This window comes from Trachurus japonicus, chromosome 11 (genome assembly GCF_045865225.1).
Source record: "Trachurus japonicus isolate A0001 chromosome 11, Traja_1.0".
NCBI classification, from domain to species: Eukaryota; Metazoa; Chordata; class Actinopteri; order Carangiformes; family Carangidae; genus Trachurus; species Trachurus japonicus.
The window spans coordinates 4,991,349-5,015,940 of NC_140917.1; the positions used below are offsets into that span (position 1 = coordinate 4,991,349).

The window sequence follows — 24,592 nt, forward strand, 5'->3', positions numbered from 1 at the left end:
ATAGCTTCAGCTGCAAATGTGACCCCTAGCAGCTAGAGGAACGTTTGTGTTTAGTGTGAAGTTACACAGTTATTAGTGTCCTTTTTCGTTACTTTTCCAATAAAGCCCCCAGTAAACCCCCAATAAAGTTATATATTAATCTTTTTCTCCTTTTCCATTAATAATGTCATCTATGTGTCTATATATTCAATACAATGTATCACTTATGTCATTCAAATTAGTCAACTACACACATTGCTATGAAAAAAAGGAACTTCGGGAGGCTAATTTGGCAGCCATCTTGAAAAATGGCCGCCATCTTGGATTTTCACATGTCCAATCGGACAGATTTCATCAATAGGCCCTAGAGAACAACCAAACCAAATTTCATGCTTGTATCATAATTTGCATGATTTTTCTGTTATCTACTCCACTACTTAGAAAGTGCTCAAACAGGCGATCGTGGGCTTTGAGAGGTTTTGTACATTCACAAGAACTTGTAGAAAATAGAAACAGACCCGGCTTCTGACTGAGACTCAAACCTGGATCCAGACCCGGTCCAGTAGGAGACCGGAGTCTGGTTGAGACTCTGAGGCTTTGATTCCAGACTTTAATCTAACTCTGTCTCCTCCCTCAGCTCTACAGAGAACATCATGTGATGTTGTCTCTGCTGACGCTGCTGAAGCCGCCCGTCTCCTCCTCCGGGCCGCGGCGCTCTGGAGCCGGGTCGGGACGGCGGTTCTGGTCGGTGGTCCAGCAGGAGGAGCTGCAGCTGCAGGCGCTGGCCTCCCTCAGCACCGTAGCTCCTCTGCTACTGGACGAGTTCATGTCCTGTCAGGGCAACGCTCGCCTGCTGCTGCTGCTGGACTGGTGCATGGGCCAAGGTGAGGGCAAAGGGCAAACTTTAGGCACTGTCATCAATATGTCTATTCTAATCTAGTCTAGTTTTATCTAATCTAGTCTAGTATAATCTATCCATCCATCCATGCATCCATCATCTTTCACTTATCAAGTCACAGGGGCAGCTTGGAGCAGGGACATCCCGGGAGGATCCCAAGGAATTCCAAGGCCAGCCAAGTGACATAGTCACTCCAGCGTGTCCTGGGTCTTCCTCGGGGTCTCCTCCCGGTGGGATATGCTCAATATACCCCCCCAGGAAGACGTCCAGGAGTCATCCGATACAGATGCCCAAGCCGCCTCAGCTGGCTCCTTTCGATGTGGAGGAGCAGCAGCTCTACTCCGAGCTCCTCCCGGGTGACAGAGCTCCTCACCCTATCTCTAAGGGAGCGCCCCTCCACCCTGCGGAGGAAACTAATTTCGGCCGCTTGTATCCGGGATCTTGTTCTTTCGGTCATGACCCAGAGTTCATGACCATAGGTGAGGGTGAGAACGTAGATTGACCGGTAAATTGAGAGTTTCGCCTTTCGGCTCAGCTCCTTCTTCACCACGGCTGACCAATACAACGATCACATTACTGCGGCCACTGCACCGATCCACCTGTCAATCTCGCACTCCATCCTTCCCTCACTCGTGATCCACCTGTCAATCTCACGCTCCATCCTTCTCTCACTCGTGAACAAGACCCCAAGATTCTTAAACTCCTCCACCTGAAACAGGAGCTCTCCCCCGACCTGAAGGGGGCAAGCCACCCTTTTTCTGGTCGAGAACCATGGCCTCTGACTTAGAGGTGCTGATTCTCATCCCAGCTGCTTCACACTTGGCTGCAAACCGCCCCGATGCATGCTGGAAGTCCTGACTCGAAGGAGCCCCTGGCTGCGCCTAGAAATTCTGTCCATAAAGATAATGAACAGAACCGGTGGGAGTCAAACATGCACCGGGAACAGGTCTGACTTACTGCCGGCAACGTGAACCAAGCTCCTGCTTCGGTTGTACAGGGACCATACAGCCCACAGCAGAGGGCCTCCAACCCCATACTCCCAGAGCACCTCACACAGAACGCCATGTGGGACACGGTCGAATGCCTTCTCCAAGTCCACAAAACACATGTGGACTGGTTGGGCAAACTCCCATGAGCCCTCGGGCACCCTGTGGAGGGTATAGAGCTGGTCCAGTGTTCCACGGCCAGGACGAAAACCGCATTGTTCCTCCTGAATCTGAGGTTCGACTATCGGCCGAATTCTCCTCTACAATACCCTGGAATAGACTTTCCACGGGAGGCTGAGGAGTGTGGTCCCTCGATAGTTGGAACTCATCCTCTGGTCCCCATTCTTGAAGAGAGGAACCACCACCCCGGTCTGCCAGTCCAGAGGCACTGTCCCCGACTGCCACGCGATGCTGCAGAGGCGTGTCAGCCACGACAGCCCCACAACATCCAGAGACTTGAGGTACTCAGGGCGGATCTCATCCACCCCCGGTGCCTTGCCACCAAGGAGTTTCTGAACTACCTCAGTGATTTCAACGTGGGTGATGAATGAATCGACCTCTGAGTCCTCAGCCTCTGCTTCCTCGACGGAAGGCATGTCAGTGGGATTGAGGAGATCCTCGAAGTATTCCTTCCACTGCCCGACAATGTCCCCATTCGAGGCCGACCGGTAGTCCTCTTCCATGGTTCTCTGAGTTCTCTGACTTCTGCGACCGACCAACCTGCCGTTCGCTTGGCCTGCCAGTACCCGTCAGCTGCCTTAGGAGTCCCCCGAGCCAGCCAGGCTCGATAGGACTCCTTCTTCAGCTTGACGGCATCCCTTATTTCCGGTGTCCACCACCGGGTTCCCCAGCGCCACGACAGGCACTGGGGAACTTACGGCCACAGCTTCGGACAGCCGCGTCAACAATTGAAGTGGAGAACATGGTCCACTCGGACTCAATGTCTTCCTCCCCTGCCAGCGGATCCAACTCACCACCAGGTGGTGATCAGTTGACAGCTCAGCCCCTCTCTTCACCTGAGTGTTCAAGACATACGGCTGGAGATCAGATGACACGACTACAAAGTCGATCATTGACCTCCGGCCTAGGGTGTCCTGGAGCCACATGCACTGATGGACACCCTTATTTTTGAACATGGTGTTTGTTATCCAAAATATGACTAGCACAGAAGTCTCTAGCCGGTACCGCTCAGCCTCCCGCACAAGCTCAGGCTCTGACATTCCATGTCCCTATAGCCAGAGTTGTTGTCCAGGGATTGGGTCGTCGGGGCCCCCGCCCACGACTGCCACCCAGAATACAACGCACTGGTCCCTTGATTCTTCCTGCTGGTGGTGGGCCTACTGGAAGGCGGGCCCACATCGCTCTTGTAGGTCCCATGGGAAGAAATCTGGCCACTGGACGCTCACCTGCGAGCCCCAACCCCAGGCCTGGCTCCAGGGTGGGGCCCCGGTGACGCCGGTCTAATTTTCATCTTCAACCTCTCAACTTTAAACTTGTAGTTCAGGTTCAGGTATTTGAACTTTGTCCTCAGCTGTGTCTCATCTTCATGTGTTTCAGACTCGTACTTTGGTCACGGTCACAGTTTCCACGGCGTTGGAGGTCGCGGCAGCAAAAAGGCTCCAATGAGACTCTGTGTTCGAGTCCTGAGGTCTGTGACATCATCAGGTGACGAGTCAGTGAAGCAGGATCTGTGTGACCAGGGCGCCATCAACCAGCTGCTTGGTGAGTGACATCATCATCATTACAGGGTTATTATAGTTCATTGAAACTAAAACCAGCAGTGAAATAATAATCTAGTAAACTGAAATAAAAAGAGCTTGCTCCAACCTCCAGGTGTGGATGCTAAACTGCAGTAAAGTAAGGTCAGATAACATCAGCTTAGTTGTAGTTTTCTTGTCGATGTCTAAAGCTATAGGAAGAAAACGCCACAGCTCAATATGGGACGACGACCTGATGAGGACTGATGGGAACATTATGGGATGGATGCAACTAAAAGGGAAAAAGTTCATCCTCAGAGGTCTGACAGAGGCTTTCTCCTAAAACCTGGAAAACTACAACTAAGACTAAGACTAAATAAAAACTAGTCAGTGCCTCTAAAATAAAAACTAAACTAAAACTGATTCATCTGCTGTGTAGCGATGGGTCGGGTCCGGGCTATTTTGGGCAAATTTAGGCCACCTGACAGAAATATGTTGATGCATGACATATGAACAGATACATTAGGGATACGACAATAGAGTTTGATGGTAAAAAAAAGAAAAGAAAAAAAGGCTTTTGCTTTCACACAATTATTACGTGTAATTTATTTCCCGAAAATATGGATGTATAAAATCACATGAGCATCTGTAATCTGAGGTTTAGTTGTACTTTCCCCACAAGTTCTTTATTTTTGTTTTTTAAACAGTTGCTCCCTTCCACACAAAGAACACATGAACATGATGAATAAAAATAACAAAAAAAGTGTTGGCGTAAAATATAGGTCTCTATATTGTCAGGACTGGCTCCTTTTCCTGACAAACAACACGCGGAGAGGGGAAGGTGCCGACAATAATCTTATTTATTTATAACAACAATCAAAGGTAAACAATCAGTAGTGGAGGATATCAGTGGTGAGTGCGGGTGCATGGATGGATATGTAGGTGTTGTCTGTGCATTAAAACCAAGAGGACAGTCGCAGCGGGGGAGCTGCAGGACGCCAGGTCATGAATGGGATGAGAGAGAGGGAGACGGCGATCTCCACCCGGCTTTTAGGAACATAGCCACGCCCCCCTACGGCACGCACACCGGAGGCCCATGAGTAATCCTGAGGGAGAGAGACAGGAGAGCGAGAGGGGCGCCGCACACACACACACTCACACATACCCACAACCACTTGGGGTTGTCACACCCCCCCCCTTAAGACGGGACCCCAAAGGGGAACCGGCACAATAAACCCCCAAGCTAGTAAGGGTTGCAGGACCAGCTACATGTTAACCATCTACAGTTATAACCATACTCTAAATAACATGAATTACATGAACAATTCCCACTGCAAAAACTCAACCCAACTCACCCAGCCATCCTAGAACTCTGCAACCTGGTACCGGGGAAGCCTATTTAAGAGTCTGAAAGGATGGAGGAGCAGGAGTGTGAAAGCAGGGATAAAGTTACATGTCATCATACATACAAGATTAACAATGCACAACTGACCCAATACCCCATCAACTCTAAGGCAGAGGCGCCCTAGACAAAGCATCTGCCAGGATATTATCTTGCCCTTTAATGTGGCGTATATCTAAATCATAACCCTGCAAAAAGAGAGACCACCTGACCAGTCTCTGATTTGGAGTTTTCAAGGAACCTAAGAATGTTAAAGGGTTGTGATCTGTGTAAACAATTAAAGGTGCCGTCCCACCTACGTACACCTCAAAATGCTGTGTTTTTTCAGACACAGTGTATGGGCCAACAAACTTAGCCTGGAATGGTGACGTGACCAGCGGAGTCAGTGCGAGGACCTGGTCCCCAGGACTATACTCATGACGCACCGTACCCCGGTCATACTGGGCTTTCATTTTCACTTGAGCCTGCCCCAGCTTTTCTTTTGCCAACAGACCCGCCCGAAACAATCTGTGCCGAAAACCATTAACAAAGTCAATCAGGTTTCGAGGCGCCTCGGCAGGAACCCATCCACCCTTCAGCGCTGCCAACGGCCCGCGCACCGAGTGCCCAAAAACCAATTCGTTCGGACTGAAGCCTGTGCTCTCCTGCACGGCTTCTCGCGCTGCCAACATCAACCAGGGGAGCCCCTCCTCCCAGTCCCGATCCAACTCTGTACAGTAAGCGCGCAACAAGGACTTGAGCGTCTGATGGAACCGCTCTAACGCGCCCTGACTTTGCGCATGATACGCAGTGGACTGGTTATGGCTCACCCCCAGCGATTTCAACACTTCCGCAAACATATGCGAGGAAAAATTGGACCCCGATCACTTTGTATGACCTTGGGTATCCCGAACACTGAAATGAACTGTGCAAGTGCTTTAACTACCGCTTTGGTGGTGATGGTTCGAAGCGGATAAGCCGCTGGGTATCGAGTACACTGACACGTGACAGTCAACAAATACTTACACCCCGACTTGGCACTAGGCAACGGCCCCACACAGTCTATTATCAGATACTCAAACGGTTCACTCACCACAGAGATGGGCTGCAACGGTGCCGGTTTTACGCACTGGTTGGGTTTCCCCGTCAGCTGGCAGACGTGACATGTTTTAATATACGCCGCCACCTCTTTTTTGGCCCGCGGCCAAAAAAAATGTTTAAGCACAGACAGATACGTTTTACGCACCCCAAAGTGACCACTTTCATCATGTGCTGTTCTCAAAACGTGGGAACGACAATCCTGAGGCACCACCACCTGAAACACAGGCGCTCCCACAACATCCTCATCACAAGGCAACCATTTGCGGACCAACATCCCATCCTGCACAAAATAGCCCTGGGCTACATCACCAACCTGGTGACGCGGCACCCCCTGATCCCACAGTGAGGACAACGAAACATCAGATTTCTGAGCCTTAATCCACTCCTCTCTTACCACAAGTGGAGGCAAATCAGGCAGCGCAACCGGTTCCACCGAGGCCGCAGCCTCCGCTGGCACAGACGCACATTTACTCTGAGCGCGCGTCATGGCACAAACAGGAAAAACTTCAAGCGCTGAACTGTCAGACGCCACCGGTTCGGACACCACCACAGGTGGCGGGGGACCACTGGACCAAACCCGACCACCACAAATATCATTTCCCAGAATCATTGACACGCCTGGCAAAGGCAACTCAGGCCGCACGCCCACAGAAAACACACCTTTAGCCAGATCACAATCCAACACCACATCATGGCGTGGCACGGGAACGAAGCCAAGCTCCATCCCCCGCATCACAATGAAATCTCCAGACTGCGTATCAGAGGAAAAAGGAAGCACAGACTGCACAATGAAAGAATATCGGGCCCCTGTGTCACGCAACACTCTCACCGGAACACATTCAGTACTGCCCACCAAGGACACACGCGCCTTTATGATGAAAGGCTCAAACCCAGACTTGTCACTGACGGTCGCCTCCACCGCCTTTTCCTCTCGCACACTTGCACACAACATAGCAGGAGCTGGGGAAGGCGCAAAATTTTTTCGCCTGAGCAAAGGACACTGGTCCTTCCAATGACCTTCCCCACGACAAAAATTGCACAAGTTTGAACGTCCTGGGCGCACAGAGACAGGCGCGCCACGGGCCGGAACAGGTTTGGAAAAACGGCTGCGCGTAAACCTACTGTCATCCACAGCGCGCTCGCGCCCCTCAGCAAAACCAGACTTGTGCGTCAGCAAGAAATCATCAGCCAACTCAGCTGCTTTAAGCGCAGTAGCTGGCCCTCTTTCATTTAAGTAGGCGGCTACGCGCTGAGGAACAACATTTTTAAACTGCTCCTTGATTATCAGTTCACACAGACCATCAAATGAATTCACTTTTTCCGCGGAACACCAGCGGTGAAAATGAGTGGTCAAATCGCGCACAAACTCCACATTAGTTTGTTTATCAACCTTCACCCACTGTCTAAACCTCTGGCGATATGCCTCTGGAACGAGCTCATATGCCTTGAGGACGGCTGACTTCACCATGTCATAAGTCAAACCCTCCTGCGCGCACACAGCCGAGTACGCCTCCTGCGCCTTGCCCGTGAGGACGCACTGCAGCAGGAGAACCCTATCAACATCTGGCCACCGCCTGGCATCTGCCACGCGCTCAAACAACGTGAAAAAAGTATCAGGATCTCGCTCATTAAATTTAGGCACAAGGAGCAGACTCGCCGTCAAGTCTCTGCCCTCACGCTCAGCCACAGACCCAGACGCGCCAGGACCCCCCTCATTTCGGTCCAAAACCCTCAGCTTTGCCCGCTCCACCTCTAACTGCAACTCCAAGAGGTTTTTCTGCCTGTCTTGACTGTCCTTCTCTCCCCGCTGCATCTCTAACTGCAACTGCAACAGTTCCCTCTCTTGCACAAACGTGAGCTTCTCAGCCCGCTCAACCAGCGCCGCAGCCCCCGGCTCTCTCTTTGATCCAGCTGGCTCAACCCCTGGCCCTTTCCGAAACACACCTCTTTCAAACAATGTCAACAACACAAACACCTTCAACTCATCCTTCAGGATTCCCTCTTCCAACTCAATCTCATAATGTTCCGCAATTTCAAGCAACTCCTCTTTCTTACATGATTCCAAAAACACCGCAGAGGGCGCATCATAGAAAGCTGACAAATCACTCATATTCACCGTAGAGCCGGATCCACACCGCTATGCGCACTTGAGCAGACAATGCCCCCCAGAGCGTTCCCCTCACTGCCTATCCAGAATCTAACTAAACTCAACCCTGGTCTTCATGTGGTTCTGCAGCGGGCTGATTAAGCACAAAACCAGCGGGGACCACCAGCGGCGACCCCACGGAGTGCCCCCGAGATGATTGCTCGCGCAACCAACGCTAGCCGCTCCCCACAACACTACTGACAAAAAAAACAAACAGACACAATCCCAAAGGAGACGTGTCCTTCGCCTAACGGGAACCTCCAGAAAAAAATGCGCATCCAGTGTATCACCTACCCTCCACAGGTGAACAAAAAACTCGGACGAGCCCCCATTTGTCAGGACTGGCTCCTTTTCCTGACAAACAACACGCGGAGAGGGGAAGGTGCCGACAATAATCTTATTTATTTATAACAACAATCAAAGGTAAACAATCAGTAGTGGAGGATATCAGTGGTGAGTGCGGGTGCATGGATGGATATGTAGGTGTTGTCTGTGCATTAAAACCAAGAGGACAGTCGCAGCGGGGGAGCTGCAGGACGCCAGGTCATGAATGGGATGAGAGAGAGGGAGACGGCGATCTCCACCCGGCTTTTAGGAACATAGCCACGCCCCCCTACGGCACGCACACCGGAGGCCCATGAGTAATCCTGAGGGAGAGAGACAGGAGAGCGAGAGGGGCGCCGCACACACACACACTCACACATACCCACAACCACTTGGGGTTGTCACAATATGTTACACACATCAAGATATTCACACCCAGGTTTTTCTAACAGGTATAGCACGTTTCTGACCACAATTATGTCAAGTTTCAAAGCTGTCAGAGCTTGTGTTATTAATCTACATGAGTTTATATGTCTTAACTCCCACACACACAAGACGCGGTTTTACAAGGAAATGTGTACGGTAGATAACCTTTCTTTTTTTTACATCCTTATGCACAACAGTAATTTATTTATTTATTAAAAAACGAATGAAGAGGCCCTTTTCAATACAAGGCACGTGCCTGGAACTGCTCCTCTACATTCATCTGGACTGACCGGTTCAACATTCAGTCAGTTTTCAAAGCTCCGCCCCTTCACATGACTCACCTGAGATGAACCAGGAAACAGTGCATTAGATTTTGTCAGTCCCAGAGACGCAGACTGAAGAAGAGACGATCAGATTCAGCTTCAGACCAAACCAACAACTTCATGTGAGTGAGTCCAGCTAAAACACTGCTGCTTCAACCTGCTGACACTCCACACACTGAAGGTGAGTTTGACTAAAACCTGGAATCAGAGTCACAGTAAACTAAAGTCTAGTCAGTAGAGGAGGGAGAGGAGCCATGACTGACTCTACTTCCTGTCTGCTGTGTTTTCAGCTTCACTCACAGACTAAATGGCTTCCAGATCAGAGGAGGATCTCTGCTGTCCGGTCTGTAAGGAGGTCTTCAGAGATCCTGTTGTTCTGTCCTGCAGCCACAGCTTCTGTAAAGACTGTCTGAAGAGCTGGTGGAAGGAGAAAAAAGATCAATTGTGTCCAGTTTGTAAGAGAAGATCTTCAAAGGGACGTCCACCTTGTAACCTGGTGTTGAAGAACCTGTGTGAGAGCTTCTTACAGCAGAGAGAGCAGAGATCTTCAGAGGCTCTCTGCAGTCTGCACTCTGAGAAACTCAAACTCTTCTGTCTGGACCATCAGCAGCCAGTGTGTCACATCTGCAGAGATTCAAAAAAACACACCAACCACAGATTCAGACCCATCAATGAAGCTGCTTCAGACCTCAAGAAGGAACTTGAGGAAACTCTGGAGTCCTTAAAGAAGAAGTTAAAGGGTTTTGAAGAAGTTCAAGTGAAGTTTGATCAAACAGCAGAACACATTAAGGTCCAGGCCCGACACACAGAGAGGCAGATTAAGGAGCAGTTTAAGAAGCTTCACCAGTTTCTAGAAGAGGAAGAGGAGGCCAGGATGGCTGCACTGAGGGAGGAAGAGGAGCAGAAGAGTCAGAGGATGAAGGAGAAGATGGAGGCTCTGAGCAGAGAGATAGCAGCTCTTTCACACACAGTCAGAGCCACAGAGGACGAGCTGAGAGCTGAAGACGTCTCATTCCTGCTCAACTACAAGGCTGCAGTGGAAAGAGTCCAGCAGCGCCCCCTGCTGGAGGATCCACAGCTGGACTCAGGAGCTCTGATAGACCAGGCCAAACACCTGGGCAACCTGACCTTCAACATCTGGAACAAGATGAAGGACATGGTCTCCTACAGTCCTGTGGTTCTGGACCCAAACACTGCTCGTCCAAGACTCCTATCCTAATCCTATCTGAAGATCTGACCAGTGTGAGAGTAGGAGTCAAACAGAAGCTTCCTGACAATCCAGAGAGGTTTGATTCTATCTGCTCTGTCCTGGGCTCTGAGGGTTTTAACTCGGGGACTCACAGCTGGGATGTCGAGGTTGGAGACAATACAGGGTGGGCACTGGGTGTCATACCAGAGTCTGTGCAGAGGAAGGGAGAGGAGATAGTGTCTGGATTATGGGTGTTATGGTTCAGTGGAGGTAAATACGGAGCAGGTTCACCATCAACTCCAGTCATTGATCTCCCAGAGCAGAAGAAGCTCCAGAGGATCAGAGTGAATCTGGACTTCAACAGAGGAAAACTGTCGTTCTCTGATCCTGATACTAACACACACATACACACCTTCACACACACTTTCACTCAGAGGATGTTTCCATACATTCAGATTGGTGATCTCCTCCCAGTGAAGCTGTTACCAGTGAAGGTGTCAGTGACAGTGGAGCAGAGCAGTTAGAGATAAAGAGGATGATCATATTTATAATGTTGTTTATTTCTTAAAGGGAAAAGTCAGTGAATTGAACCTGTTAAACTGCACCTGTCCTCCTGCTGCCCCATTATTACACTTTTCCTTTTTTACTACTCTTCATGTGAAAAATATTTTCACTGTTTTTTATGGTTGAGTCATTTCAAATTATGTTTGTTATTATGACTTTGTGTGGAGTGATGAGCTAAAAAATGATAAATGACTAAACATTTGATTCTTCTTCTCCAGATGATAAAATGTCAAACATGACAAGTTGAAAAATGATTCTGGTTTAATTACATGTGTGAAAAGTTTGTATCTGTTCATATGAAATGATCTCAAATGTATCAACGTGTCAGTTCATCACAAAAACTGAATGTACGTTCGTTCCTGTTTTTCGTCCACATAATAAAATGTTGTCTTGACTTGGATTCATGTTCAGCTTCGTCTTTAATGTCTCTTGCATCTACACAACATCCCATTCTCTTTATAATTAGCAGCAGAGGTGGAGGAAGTGTACAAGTACTCTGCACAGGTAAGTACTGCACTGAAGATATCATCAGGAAAGTATTGGCTGATCAATCATGTCAATGCTAAAGCAGCATTTTACTGCTGTCGTTGGTCAAAGTGGTTTAACAACTTGGTACAAGGCTTCAATTAATAATTATAGCTGCTACTCAGCTCAATAACTGATGTTTAAATATGCCATTCTTGTATTGACTCTAATTGTTTACATGAGAGAAAAATTCAAAATGCTGTGGAAAAATTCAGTTTTTGAGATAAAATTCTGAAATTTGCCACACATCATCTACCATGATTCCAAAATGTTCATTATTTCCATGAACATTGAAAATGTAATTAGCAAGAATTTGCAGGTAGGTATATTACAGTAGTGTTTACTGTACACTGAAACATTTTGATGCACTGTAGGTTCAATTTTTTGATAAATCAAAAATCTGAAAAAAACAGTTTTGTGTAGGACAGTCTGAAGATGCTCTCTAGCAAGTTTGGTGTCAATTGAGGGAAAAAATGTGGGAGGAGATAGGTTAATAATATAAATAGGTTTAAGAAGTTTTACAGTTTTTGAAAAAAAAACCATTATAGGATGGATGCAACTAAAAGGGAACAAGTTCATCTTCAGAGGTCTGACAGTGGCTTTCTCCTAAAACCTGAAAAACTACAACTACGACTCAATAAAAACTATGACTAAGACTACATAAAAACTACAACTAAGACTAAGACTAAATAAAAACTACAACTAAGACTAGGTAAAACAAGTTTCTGACAACAATTATGTCAAGTTTCAAAGCTGTCAGAGCTTGTGTTATTAATCTACATGAGTTTATGTCTTAACTCCCACACACAAGAAATGGTTTTACAAGGAAATGTGTACGGTAGAGAACCTTTTTTTTTTATTACATCCCTATGCATGACAGTAATTTATTTATTTATTTAAAAACACATGAAATTACCTTTTTTAATACGAGGCACGTGCCTGGACCTGCTCCTCTACATTCATCTGGACCGACCTGTTCAACATTCAGTCACTTTTCAAAGCTCCGCCCCCTCACATGACTCACCTGAGATAAACCAGGAAACAGTTCATTGGACTTTGTCAGTCCCAGAGACGCAGACTGAAGAAGAGACGATCAGATTCAGAGAGTCCAGCTACAACACTGCTGCTTCAACCTGCTGACACTCCACACACTGAAGGTGAGTTTGACTAAAACCTGGACTCAGAGTCACAGTAAACTTCAGTCAAGTCAGTAGAGAGGAGGGAGGGGAGCCATGACTGACTCTACTTCCTGTCTGCTGTGTTTTCAGCTTCACTCACAGACTAAATGGCTTCCAGATTAGAGGAGGATCTCTGCTGTCCGGTCTGTACGGAGGTCTTCAGAGATCCTGTTCTTCTGTCCTGCAGCCACAGCTTCTGTAAAGACTGTCTGAAGAGCTGGTGGAAGGAGAAAAAAGATCAATTGTGTCCAGTTTGTAAGAGAAGATCTTCAAAGGAACGTCCACCTTGTAACCTGGCGTTGAAGAACCTGTGTGAGAGCTTCTTACAGCAGAGAGAGCAGAGATCTTCAGAGGCTCTCTGCAGTCTGCACTCTGAGAAACTCAAACTCTTCTGTCTGGACCATCAGCAGCCAGTGTGTCACATCTGCAGAGATTCAAAAACACACACCAACCACAGATTCAGACCCATCGATGAAGCTGCTTCAGACCTCAAGAAGGAACTTGAGGAAACTCTGGAGCCCTTAAAGAAGAAGTTAAAGGGTTTTGAAGAAGTTCAAGTGAAGTTTGATCAAACAGCAGAACACATTAAGGTCCAGGCCCGACACACAGAGAGGCAGATTAAGGAGCAGTTTAAGAAGCTTCACCAGTTTCTAGAAGAGGAAGAGGAGGCCAGGATGGCTGCACTGAGGGAGGAAGAGGAGCAGAAGAGTCAGAGGATGAAGGAGAAGATGGAGGCTCTGAGCAGAGAGATAGCAGCTCTTTCACACACAGTCAGAGCCACAGAGGACGAGCTGAGAGCTGAAGACGTCTCATTCCTGCTCAACTACAAGGCTGCAGTGGAAAGAGTCCAGCAGCGCCCCCTGCTGGAGGATCCACAGCTGGACTCAGGAGCTCTGATAGACCAGGCCAAACACCTGGGCCACCTGACCTTCAACATCTGGAACAAGATGAAGGACATGGTCTTCTTCAGTCCTGTGGTTCTGGACCCAAACACTGCTGATCCAAGACTCATCCTGTCTGGAGATCTGACCAGTGTGAGACGAGGAGACAAACAGCAGCTTCCTGACAATCCAGAGAGGTTTGATTATATCAACTCTGTCCTGGGCTCTGAGGGTTTTAACTCAGGGACCCACAGCTGGGATGTCGAGATTGGAGACAATACACGGTGGGGACTGGGTGTGTTAACAGAGTCTGTGCAGAGGAAGGGAAATAGGATAGGTTATGGATCATGGATGTTAGCATTCACTGTAGGTAAATACAAAGCAGTTTCACCATCAGGTCCAGTCATTGTTCACCCAGATCAAAAGAAGTTCCAAAGGATCAGAGTGAATCTGGACTTGAACAGAGGAAAACTGTCGTTCTCTGATCCTGATACTAACACACACATACACACCTTCACACACACTTTCACTCAGAAGGTGTTTCCATACATTGCCACTGGTAGAAACCTCCCAGTGAAGCTGTTACCAGTGAAAGTGTCAGTGACAGTGGAGCAGAGCAGTTAGAGATAAAGAGGATGATCATATATATATAAAGTCAGTGAATTGAACCTGTTAAACTGCACCTGTCCTCCTGCTGTCTCATTATTACACTTTTCCTTCTTTTTTTAAAATACTTTTCATGTGTAAAATATTTTCACTTTTTTTATATTCATGAGTCCTTTCACATTATGTTTGTTATTATGACTTTGTGTAGAGTGATGAGATTAAAAAAAAGATAAATTACTGAACATTTGATTCTTCTTCTCCAGATGATAAAATGTCGAACATGAAAAGTTGAAAAGTGATTCTTGTTTAATTACATATGTGAAAAGTTTGTATCTGTTCATATGAAATGATCTAAAATGTATCAACGTGTCAGTTCATGTACGTTTGTTCCTGTTTTTCGTCAACATAATAAAATGTTGTCTTGACTTGGATTCATATTCAGCTTCTTCGTCTTTAATGTCTCCTGCATCTACACAACCTCCCATTCTCTTTATAATTAGCAGCACAGGTGGAGGAAGTGAACAAGTACTCTGCACAGGTAAGTACTGCACTGAAGATATCATCAGGAAAGTATTGGCTGATCAATCATGTCAATGCTAAAGCAGCATTTTACTGCTGTCGTTGGTCAAAGTGGTTTAACAACTTGGTACAAGGCTTCAATTAATTAAAGCTGCTACTCAGCTCAATAACTGATGTTTAAATATGCCATTCTTGCATTGACTCTAATTGTTCACATGAGAGAAAAATTCAAAATGCTGTGAAAAATTCATTTTTTGAGATAAAATTCTGAAATTTTCCACACATCATCTACTATGATTCCAAAATGTTGTCCATTTTTTCCATGAACGTTGAAAATGTATTTAGCAAGAATTTGCAGGTAGGTACTGTATATTACAGTAGTGTTTACTGTACACTCAAACATTTTGATGCACTGTAGGTTCAATTTCTGACGAATCAAAAATCGGAGAAACCAGTTTTGTGTAGGACAGTCTGAAGATGCTCTCTAGCAAGTTTGGTGTCAATTGAGGAAAAAATGTGGGAGGAGATAGGTTAATAATATAAATAGGTTTAGGAAGTTTTACAGTTTTTGAAAAAAAAACCCATTATAGGATGGATGTAACTAAAAGGGAACAAGTTCATCTTCAGAGGTCTGACAGAGGCTTTCTCCTAAAACCTGAAAAACTACAACTAAGACTAAGACTAAATGAAAACTACAACTAAGACTAAATAAAGACTAAGACTAGGTAAAACAAGTTTCTGACAACAATTGTGTCAAGTTTCAAAGCTGTCAGAGCTTGTGTTATTAATCTACATGAGTTTATATGACGTCTTAACTCCCACACACAATAAATGGTTTTACAAGGAAATGTGTACGGTAGATAACCTTTTTTTTATTACATCCCTATGCATGACAGTAATTTATTTATTTATTTAAAAACACATGAAGAGACCTTTTTTAATATGAGGCACGTGCCTGGACCTGCTCCTCTACATTCATCTCTACCGACCTGTTCAACATTCAGTCACTTTTCAAACCTCCGCCCTCTCACCTGACTCACCTGAGACAAACCAGGAAACAGTGCATTGGACTTTGTCAGTCCCAGAGACGCAGACTAAAGGAAAGATGATCAGATTCAGCTTCAGACCAAACCAACAACTTCCTGTGAGTGAGTCCAGCTACAACACTGCTGCTTCAACCTGCTGACACTCCACACACTGAAGGTGAGTTTGACTAAAACCTGGACTCAGAGTCACAGTAAACTAAAGTCTAGTCAGTAGAGGAGGGAGGGGAGCCATGACTGACTCTACTTCCTGTCTGCTGTGTTTTCAGCTTCACTGACAGATTAAATGGCTTCCAGATTAGAGGAGGATCTCTGCTGTCCGGTCTGTACGGAGGTCTTCAGAGATCCTGTTGTTCTGTCCTGCAGCCACAGCTTCTGTAAAGACTGTCTGAAGAGCTGGTGGAGACAGAAACAAGATCAACTGTGTCCAGTTTGTAAGAGAAGATCTTCAAAGGATGAACCAACTAATAACCTGGCGTTGAAGAACCTGTGTGAGAGCTTCTTACAGCAGAGAGAGCAGAGATCTTCAGAGGCTCTCTGCAGTCTGCACTCTGAGAAACTCAAACTCTTCTGTCTGGACCATCAGCAGCCAGTGTGTCTCATCTGCAGAGATTCAAAAAAACACACCAACCACAGAATCAGACCCATCGATGAAGCTGCTTCAGACCTCAAGAAGGAACTTGAGGAAACTCTGGAGCCCTTAAAGAGGAAGATAAAGGATTTTGAAGAAGTTCAAGTAAAGTTTGGTCAAACAGCAGAACACATTAAGGTCCAGGCCCAACACACAGAGAGTCAGATTAAGGATCAGTTTAAGAAGCTTCACCAGTTTCTAGAAGAGGAAGAGGAGGCCAGGATGGCTGCACTGAGGGAGGAAGAGGAGCAGAAGAGTCAGAGGATGAAGGAGAAGATGGAGGCTCTGAGCAGAGAGATAGCAGCTCTTTCACACACAGTCAGAGCCACAGAGGACGAGCTGAGAGCTGAAGACGTCTCATTCCTGCTCAACTACAAGGCTGCAGTGGAAAGAGTCCAGCAGCGCCCCCTGCTGGAGGATCCACAGCTGGACTCAGGAGCTCTGATAGACCAGGCCAAACACCTGGGCAACCTGACCTTCAACATCTGGAACAAGATGAAGGACATGGTCTCCTACAGTCCTGTGGTTCTGGACCCAAACACTGCTGGTCCATATCTCATCCTGTCTGAAGATCTGACCAGTGTGAGACGAGGAGACAAACAGCAGCTTCCTGACAATCCAGAGAGGTTTGATTATTTCCCTTCTGTCCTGGGCTCTGAGGGTTTTAACTCAGGGACTCACAGCTGGGATGTCGAGGTTGGAGACAGTACATACTGGGTACTGGGTGTGTTAACAGAGTCTGTGCAGAGGAAGGGAAAGGAGATGGTGTCTGGATTATGGGTGTTAGCGTTTGATGAAGGTAAATACTCAGCACTTTCACCATCAGGTCCAAACATTGTTCTCCCAGTGCAGAAGAAGCTTCAGAGGCTCAGAGTGAATCTGGACTTGAACAGCGGAAAACTGTCGTTCTCTGATCCTGATACTAACATACACATAAACACCTTCACACACACTTTCACTCAGAAGATGTTTCCATTCATTCAGATTGTTAATAACCCCCCAGTGAAGCTGTTACCAGTGAAGGTGTCAGTCAAGGGCGTAGAATTGGGTAGGGACGCTAGGGACACGTCCCTACCAATATTCAGCCGCTGTTTCCGCTGTCCGTAGTGTTTAGTTAATGATTATGGCACACAAAGGGTTAACAGTCGATCTCTGCTAGAAGTCCCGCCTCTAACCTGAATATCGATCTCCGATTGGCTCTGCCGTTTCTCGCTAACGTACATGTGATTGGCTGTCCCCGCTGTCACTCCGTCTGCTTGTAAAAGTTACCTGCTCGTTGGTCGGACGGGACAGGAGGTCACGGTGCTTCAATCTGCAACCGCGAATGTAAGTTGTCAACATGTTCATCATGTTCGGCATTTCTTCTGCCTGGGTCACGTCAGCTAGACGGATTTTAACATCATTGGTGTCATTTACATGGACATTTGTGTTTGTGTCTGTCTGTCTGTCTGTCTGTCTGTCTGTCTGTGTGCGTGCGTGCGTGCGTGCGTGTGTGCGCGCTCTGCCTGTGTGTCTGTGCTTGGTAATAATGTCAAATAAAAGGAAAATGGACAAGACACTTTGTAAGTCCAAGTGTAAGTTACTTCAAGGGTATCTAACTGTCGAGCCTCAACAATAGGCCACAGATAATGAATTAGAGCCTATATTTAATGGCAAACAGATACACGTTTTTAAAAGTTATTTAAAAAAAAAAAAAAAGAACATTGGTCAGGAAAATAGGCCTACAAAAAAACCTCAGATTCCAGATGCTCATGTAATTTTATACATCCATATTTTTGGGGGAATAAATTACACAAGTGTGTAAAAGTAAAAGCCTTTTTCCTCAGGCAATAACTGTACCATCAAACTCTATGATCATTGTATCCCTAATGTATCTGTTCATATGTCCTGCACCAACATATTTTTGTCAGGTGACAGAGACAGACAGTAGAGAGGCTGGAGGAGATGGAGAAGGAGAGACCAGAGGAGGTAGAGGAGGAGAGGCTAGAACAGATGAATAAGGAGAGGTAGAGAAGGAGAAGCTGGATGAGGTAGAGAAGGAGGAGATGGAGGAGAGGCTGGAAGAGGTAGAGAAGGAGAAGCTGGATGAGGTAGAGAAGGAGGAGATGGAGGAGAGGCTGGAAATTCACAGGTGAGGTTAAATAATGATGGATGTGTTAGTCATGATGATGCACAGTTGACTTCAGCCAGAGCAACTGAGAACTCTTCTAAATTGCCTTCTTCTCTTTCATTAGTTGCTCATTAGTTACCCCTACATAACATGAAATTATGATTGCAAATGCAAAAAACATCAACTTTAAGGAGCGATGCCTCGGAGTACTTTTGTGTCCCCACCAATGTCAAAATCAAACCTACTCCCTTGGTGTCAGTGACAGTGAAGCAGCAGAGCAGAATGATAAAGTTGTTCAAATTAAAAAAAAAAATGTCAGTGAATTGAACCTGTTAAACTGCACCTGTCCTCCTGCTGCCTCATTATCACACTTTTCCTTTTTTACTACTCTTCATGAAAATATTTTCACTCTTTTTTATGGTTGAGTCATTTCAAATTACGTTTGTTATTATGACTTTGTGTGGAGAGATGATTTAAAAATTTTAAATTACTGAACATTTGATTTTTCTTCTCCAGATGATAAAATGTCAAATATGAAAAATGATTCTGGTTTGATTACATGTGTGAAAAGTTTGTATCTGTTCATATGAAATGATCTAAAATATATCAACGTGTCAGTTCATCACAAAAGCTGAGTGTACGTTCGTTCCTGTTTTTCGTCAACATAATAAAATGTTGTCTTGACTTGGTTTCATATTCAGCTTCGTCTTTTACGTCTCCTGCTTCTACACAACATCCCATTCTCTTTATAATTAGCAGCACAGGTGGAGGAAGTGTACAAGTACTCTGCACAGGTAAGTACTGCACTGAAGATATCAGGAAAGTATTGGCTGATCAATCATGTCAATGCTAAAGCAGCATTTTACTTCTGTCGTTGTTGGTCAAAGTGGTTTCAATTAATAATTATAGCTGCTACTCAGCTCAATAACCGATGTTTAAATATGCCATTCTTGCATTGACTCTTGTTCACATGAGAAAAACATTCAAAATGCTGTGGAAAAATTCAGTTTTTGAGATAAAATTCTGAAATTTGCCACACATCATCTACCATGATTCCAAAATGTTGTCCATTTTTTCCATGAACGTTGAAAATGTATTTAGCAAGAATTTGCAGGTAGGTATATTACAGTAGTGTTTACTGTACACTCAAACATTTTGATGCACTGTAGGTTCAATTTTTGATAAATCAAAAATCTGAGAAACCAGTTTTGTGTAGGACAGTCTGAAGATGCTCTCTAGCAAGTTTGGTGTCAATTGAGGAAAAATTGTGGGAGGAGATAGGTTAATAATATGAATAGGTATAAGAAGTTTTACAGTTTAAAAAAAAAAAACATTATGGGATGGAAGTTCACCTTCAGAGGTCTGACAGAGGCTTTCTCCTAAAACCTGAAAAACTACAACTAAGACTAAGACTAAATAAAAACTACAACTGAGACTACATAAAAACTACAACTGAGACTAAGACTAAATAAAAGCTACAACTAAGACTAAATAAAAACTACAACTGAGACTAAGACTAAATAAAAGCTACAACTAAGACTAAATAAAAACTAGTCAGCGCCTCTAAAATAAAAACTAAACTAAAACTGATTCATCTACTGTGTAGCGCTGGGTCGGGTCCGGGCTATTTTGGGCAAATTTAGGCCACCTGACAGAAATATGTTGATGCATGACATATGAACAGATACATTGGGATACAACGATAGAGTTTGATGGTTAAAAAGAAAAAAAAGGCTTTTGCTTTCACACAATTATTACATGTAATTTAGTTATCCAAAATATGGATGTATAAAATCACATGATTATCTGGAATCTGAGGTTTTGTTGTATTTTCCCCACAAATGTTCTTTATTTTTGTTTTTTAAACAGTTGCTCCCTTTCACACAAAGAATTAATGAAAATAATGAGTAAAAATAACACCAAAAAAAAGTGTTAAATATATGTATCTATATGTTTTACACACATCAAGATATTCACACCCAGGTTTTTCTAACAGGTAAAGCAAGTTTCTGACCACAATTATGTCACTTTTCAAAGCTGTCAGAGCTTGTGTTATTAATCTACATGAGTTTATATTTCTCAACTCACACACACACAAGACACGGTTTTACAAGAAAATGTGTACGGTAGATAACCTTTTTTTTTTTTTTACATCCCTATACACAACACAAATTTATTTATTTATTAAAAAACACATGAAAAGAGCTTTTATAATATGAGGCAAGGTTATTATCGTGAACGAAATGACGAAAACTAGGATTGAAAAAACATTTTCGTTAACTGGAATAAATAAAAACTATAATCAAATGAAAAAACGATAACTAACTGAAACTGTATTGTGTGTTTACAAAACTAACTAAAACGTACTGAAATTATAGATAAAATTCCCTTCGTTTTCGTCTTTGTCAATTTCGGATTGATATGAAATCGATTCAGGCTATTTCACTCGAGCAATTTTACGTGAGCTGGCACCACACTGCACCTGGCGGTCCGTCACTTCCCGTGACCAAACGTCCCTTAGAAAGACACTCGGGATCGGTTAATTATGCTTGCAGAGCTCTATGGTTGAAATCGTGTGCAATGTTTATCCTCGTATTACTGTAATTAAACCAGACACGGTCCGACACGCGTGCTGAAGCCCGGACCAGACACGGCCAGACTCGGTCCAAGCCCGCGCGACCGATTAGGTTGACCTGACCGGCCCGTTGAGAACTGACATGTAGCAGCCCATACAGATCCATGAACATCTGGGAGCTCAGAAGAACAGACAAGCTGCCCACTCCCAGAGCAGAAAGACTGTGTGTGTCTGTGTGTGTGTGTGTGTGTGTGTGTGTGTGTGTGTGTGTGTGTGTGTGTGTGTGTGTGTGTGCGTGCGTGTGCCTGTGCGAGTGTGAGAGGACACACTCCTCGGGAGCGAACAGGAAAGACAGAGGCAGTGTGTGAGTGAGTGAGATTTTATATTATTACACCTACTTTGAATTTTATTCGAATACAAATGCCTCATCCTGAACCAGTTCTAATGGACAGAAGGCACTGTAAGGTTAACAAAAGCTAAGCACATCAGCATCAAGCTGAGGTGGAGAAGTATATTATCAGCTGTCTGGCTCTGTGCACTACCAGATAAAAGTGCACTTTAAATGTCCAAAACATTTGCTGTGTTCACTTTATGCTACTTTATGTTAAATACAATACAACATGCGAGGTAGGCTACTGTAGGCCTATTGTTACTTTACTGCACTAATATGTCAAAAAAACTGCAGTAACTGAATACATTTGTTAAATGGTATCTTTTGAGTTTTATTACACAATACTTGCTCTGATCTTTTTGAATCCTTCAACCAACAAATAACCCAAAGTATGAAAAAACTAAAACTAATAAAAACTAAACTAAAACTAAGCGTTTAGAAAGAAATTAGAACTAACTAAAACAAGCAAACCCGCTCTAAAAACGGATTAAAACTAACTGAATTAGAGAAAAAGAAGTCAAAACTAAATAAAACTAAACTATAATTAAAAATCCCAAACTATTATAACCTTGATATGAGGCATGTGCCTGGAACTGCTCCTCTACATTCATCTGGACCGACCGGTTCAACATTCAGTCACTTTTCAAATCTCCGCCCCCTCACATGACTCATAAACCAGGAAACTGCTGCACTTTCACTTCAGTCCCAGAGACGCAGACTGAAGAAGAGACGATCAGATTCAGCTTCAGACCAAACTAACAACTTCCTGTGAGTGAGTCCAGCTACAACACTGCTGCTTCAACCTGCTGACACTCCACACACTGAAGGTGAGTTTGACTAAAACCTGGACTCAGAGTCACAGTAAACTTCAGTCTAGTCAGTAGAGGAGGGAGGGGAGGGGAGGGGAGCCATGACTGACTCTACTTCCTGTCTGCTGTGTTTTCAGCTTCACTCACGGACTAAATGGCTTCCAGATTAGAGGAGGATTTCTACTGTTCGGTCTGTACGGATGTCTTCAGAGATCCTGTTGTTCTGTCCTGCAGCCACAGCTTCTGTAAAGACTGTCTGAAGAGCTGGTGGAGACAGAAACAAGATCAACTTTGTCCAGTTTGTAAGAGAAGATCTTCAAAGGCTGATCCACCTTGTAACCTGGTGTTGAAGAACCTGTGTGAGAGCTTCTTACAGCAGAGAGAGCAGAGATCTTCAGAGGCTCTCTGCAGTCTGCACTCTGAGAAACTCAAACTCTTCTGTCTGGACCATCAGCAGCCAGTGTGTCTCATCTGCAGAGATTCAAAAAAACACACCAACCACAGATTCAGACCCATCGATGAAGCTGCTTCAGACCTCAAGAAGGAACTTGAGGAAACTCTGGAGCCCTTAAAGAAGAAGTTAAAGGGTTTTGAAGAAGTCCAGGTGAAGTTTGATCAAACAGCAGAACACATTAAGGTCCAGGCCCGACACACAGAGAGGCAGATTAAGGAGCAGTTTAAGAAGCTTCACCAGTTTCTAGAAGAGGAAGAGGAGGCCAGGATGGCTGCACTGAGGGAGGAAGAGGAGCAGAAGAGTCAGAGGATGAAGGAGAAGATGGAGGCTCTGAGCAGAGAGATAGCAGCTCTTTCACACACAGTCAGAGCCACAGAGGACAAGCTGAGAGCTGAAGACGTCTCATTCCTGCTCAACTACAAGGCTGCAGTGGAAAGAGTCCAGCAGCGCCCCCTGCTGGAGGATCCACAGCTGGACTCAGGAGCTCTGATAGACCAGGCCAAACACCTGGGCCACCTGACCTTCAACATCTGGAACCAGATGAAGGACATGGTCTCCTACAGTCCTGTTGTTCTGGACCCAAACACTGCTGGTCCAGAACTCATCCTGTCTGAAGATCTGACCAGTGTGAGACTAGGAGATGAACAGCAGCTTCCTGACAATCCAGAGAGGATTGATTCTTCCTACTCTGTCCTGGGCTCTGAAGGTTTTAACTCAGGGACTCACAGCTGGGATGTCGAGGTTGGAGACAATACAGGGTGGATACTGGGTGTGTTACCAGAGTCTGTGCAGAGGAAGGGAAACAAGATAAGGTCTGGATTATGGATGTTATTGTTCCGTGAAGGTAAATACAAAGCAGGTTCACCATCAACTCCAGTCATTGTTCTCCCAGAGCAGAAGAAGTTCCAGAGGATCAGAGTGAATCTGGACTTCAACAGAGGAAAACTGTCGTTCTCTGATCCTGATACTAACAGACACATACACACCTTCAAACACACTTTCACTCAGAAGATGTTTCCACTCATTGCCATTGGTGATACAGTGAAGCTGTTACCAGTGAAGGTGTCAGTGACAGTGGAGCAGAGCAGTTAGAGATAAAGAGGATGATCAGCGTTCCAGGCAACCCACTCGTGTTTTTCCGACCTGTTTTACCTGTGAAAGTCACTATAACGGCCACTCGTAACTTCCGACCCGTGAACTCGTACCAGATCGAACTGGTACGACTTCACAGGTCGGAAAATCACGAGTTACGGGTTGCCTTGAACGCACCCTAACGTCTTGTCAGCCGATGGAGTTAGCAGCCCCCGCCCTCGTCATGGATCTATTGGTCCTCGTCCCTACGTCACCACATTCACGCGCATCCCTTGGCTGCACACACAGCCCTTCATGCCGTTCTCTCTCCTCATTGGATAAAACTTGTAGGATACGAGAAATGTTTTCTCCTCGGCTCAGAGCAGAGCAGAGTGACTGACAGACCCGTGTTTCGGTCCAAACACTCTATATAAGTGATTGCTGTCGGAAGATATAACTATTTAAGACTTATATTAACACAAATATATCGCTTACTTCTGCTTTAAAGGGAAAAGTCAGTGAATTGAACCTGTTAAACTGCACTTGTCCTCCTGCTGCCTCATTATTACACTTTTCCTTTTTTACCACCGTACTTTTCATTTCGCATTACGTTTTTTATTATGACTTTGTGTGGAGTGATGAGCTAAAAAATGATAAATTACTGAACATTTGATCAGTTTATTTTCAGTTCTTCTCCAGATGATAAAATGTCAAACATGAAAAATTGAAAGTGATTCTTGTTTAATTACATATGTGAAAAGTTTGTATCTGTTCATATGGAATGA

General features: G+C 45.1%; 4 protein-coding genes and 1 pseudogene across 5 annotated transcripts in view; all 5 read left to right on the plus strand.

Moving 5' to 3' along the window:
• The first annotated feature begins 598 nt into the window (after positions 1 to 598).
• LOC146977970 (cilia- and flagella-associated protein 69-like) overlaps positions 599 to 24,592 on the plus strand; it is a 66,064-nt gene continuing 42,070 nt past the window's right edge. Inside the window, exon 1 of the mRNA XM_085790756.1 lies at positions 599 to 863. Within this exon, the coding sequence (XP_085646882.1) occupies positions 638 to 863 (226 nt within the window). The 5' untranslated portion in view covers positions 599 to 637. The remainder of the gene's footprint in view (positions 864 to 24,592) is intronic.
• LOC146977971 (nuclear factor 7, ovary-like) lies at positions 9,569 to 11,098 on the plus strand (annotated as a pseudogene).
• On the plus strand, positions 12,633 to 14,222 carry LOC146977972 (nuclear factor 7, brain-like). Its single transcript, XM_085790758.1, has 2 exons — positions 12,633 to 12,696; positions 12,808 to 14,222. Exon 2 carries the CDS (start codon positions 12,825 to 12,827, stop codon positions 14,220 to 14,222), a length of 1,398 nt encoding a protein of 465 aa, XP_085646884.1. The 5' UTR covers positions 12,633 to 12,696; positions 12,808 to 12,824.
• Positions 12,633 to 23,828, plus strand: LOC146977973 (nuclear factor 7, ovary-like). Of its 2 annotated transcripts, none has more exons than XM_085790761.1 (2): positions 12,633 to 12,696; positions 22,420 to 23,828. In XM_085790761.1, the coding sequence occupies exon 2, from the start codon at positions 22,437 to 22,439 to the stop codon at positions 23,826 to 23,828; it is 1,392 nt and encodes a 463-aa protein (XP_085646887.1). In that variant the 5' UTR covers positions 12,633 to 12,696; positions 22,420 to 22,436. The 2 variants fall into 2 exon arrangements, with proteins under 2 accessions (XP_085646887.1, XP_085646886.1); XM_085790760.1 differs by lacking the exon at positions 12,633 to 12,696 and adding an exon at positions 22,150 to 22,300.
• Positions 16,053 to 17,504, plus strand: LOC146977974 (E3 ubiquitin-protein ligase TRIM35-like). Its single transcript, XM_085790438.1, has one exon. It carries the CDS (start codon positions 16,053 to 16,055, stop codon positions 17,502 to 17,504), a length of 1,452 nt encoding a protein of 483 aa, XP_085646564.1.